Source organism: Ceratina calcarata, unplaced genomic scaffold, assembly GCF_001652005.2.
Source record: "Ceratina calcarata isolate Rehan_Ccalc_2016 unplaced genomic scaffold, ASM165200v1 scaffold494.2, whole genome shotgun sequence".
NCBI lineage: Eukaryota > Metazoa > Arthropoda > Insecta > Hymenoptera > Apidae > Ceratina > Ceratina calcarata.
Genome location: NW_017173765.1, coordinates 1 through 872, shown reverse-complemented (window position 1 = coordinate 872; position 872 = coordinate 1). Strand labels below are relative to the sequence as shown.

The 872-nt window shown below is 31.3% G+C and overlaps 1 protein-coding gene across 1 annotated transcript in view; it reads left to right on the top strand.

The window, feature by feature from the left end:
* The window catches only part of LOC113464724 (GTPase-activating Rap/Ran-GAP domain-like protein 3), a 1,277-nt gene extending 444 nt beyond the window's left edge, over nucleotides 1–833 (top strand). Inside the window, exons 2-4 of the mRNA XM_026816204.1 lie at nucleotides 250–314; nucleotides 390–456; nucleotides 640–833. Of these exons, the coding sequence (XP_026672005.1) occupies nucleotides 292–314; nucleotides 390–456; nucleotides 640–762 (213 nt within the window). The 5' untranslated portion in view covers nucleotides 250–291 and the 3' untranslated portion in view covers nucleotides 763–833. The remainder of the gene's footprint in view (nucleotides 1–249; nucleotides 315–389; nucleotides 457–639) is intronic.
* The last annotated feature ends 39 nt before the right edge of the window (nucleotides 834–872 follow it).

Below are 872 nucleotides of genomic sequence, written 5' to 3'. Positions count from 1 at the left end.
AAAGAAGATGAATTGAAAATATTATAAAACTTATGTTATAGAAAATGTCCATTAACTCTGTAATCGTTTCTAAAATAACTGAGAAATTTAAAAGTTATTAATTAATTTTATATATTAAAAATAAATTGAAAAATAGTCAAATAATAGGTGTTCATATAACAGAGGTTCTACTGCAGCTTTTAAAAACTGTATTTTAAAGATGAATGACAACAATTTGAATCAGAGCAATAAAATGACAAAAAAATTTAGGGTGCACAGAAGATATCGCTGCCATACTCCGCGAACAAAACGATGACAATCAGACATATTCTGAGGTAAATACCCTCCTGTTGTCTCAAAAAAAAGATAAGTGCGTGTAAATGGTCAATGACTGACGATTAAAATTTCAGCAATTTCTTTGGACTTGACAAACTCGACAAGGCGCCCCGTGAAGTATTCTCTCCAGAAATTCAAAAGGTGGGTGCCCACCTTTTGTCCACCTCTAATAATGTATATGTGTGGATAATATTAATTATGTTATTCTCACCGTATTATCAATTCAAGTCTTTTATATTTTACTCAGTTTTTGTAACAGTGAACATCGACAAATCTCTTAATTTGGAAAAATGGTAACTGTTTTGTAAATGTTTCACGTTATAGGATTTGCTGTTACTGGAGGAACAGGAAGGCTCAGTGAACTTCAAATTCGGCATAATATATGCGAAAAAAGGACAAACCACCGACGACGAAATGTTGTCTAATGGTAAATCGATTAAAAGTTAAAATTTACCCAATCAACCTTTAAATCTCACTCAGTGGCTTCTGAAACTCATTATGTAATAAAGCAATAGAACTCCCTTTCTTCTTTTACTTTGATAGCTATAAAACTATTT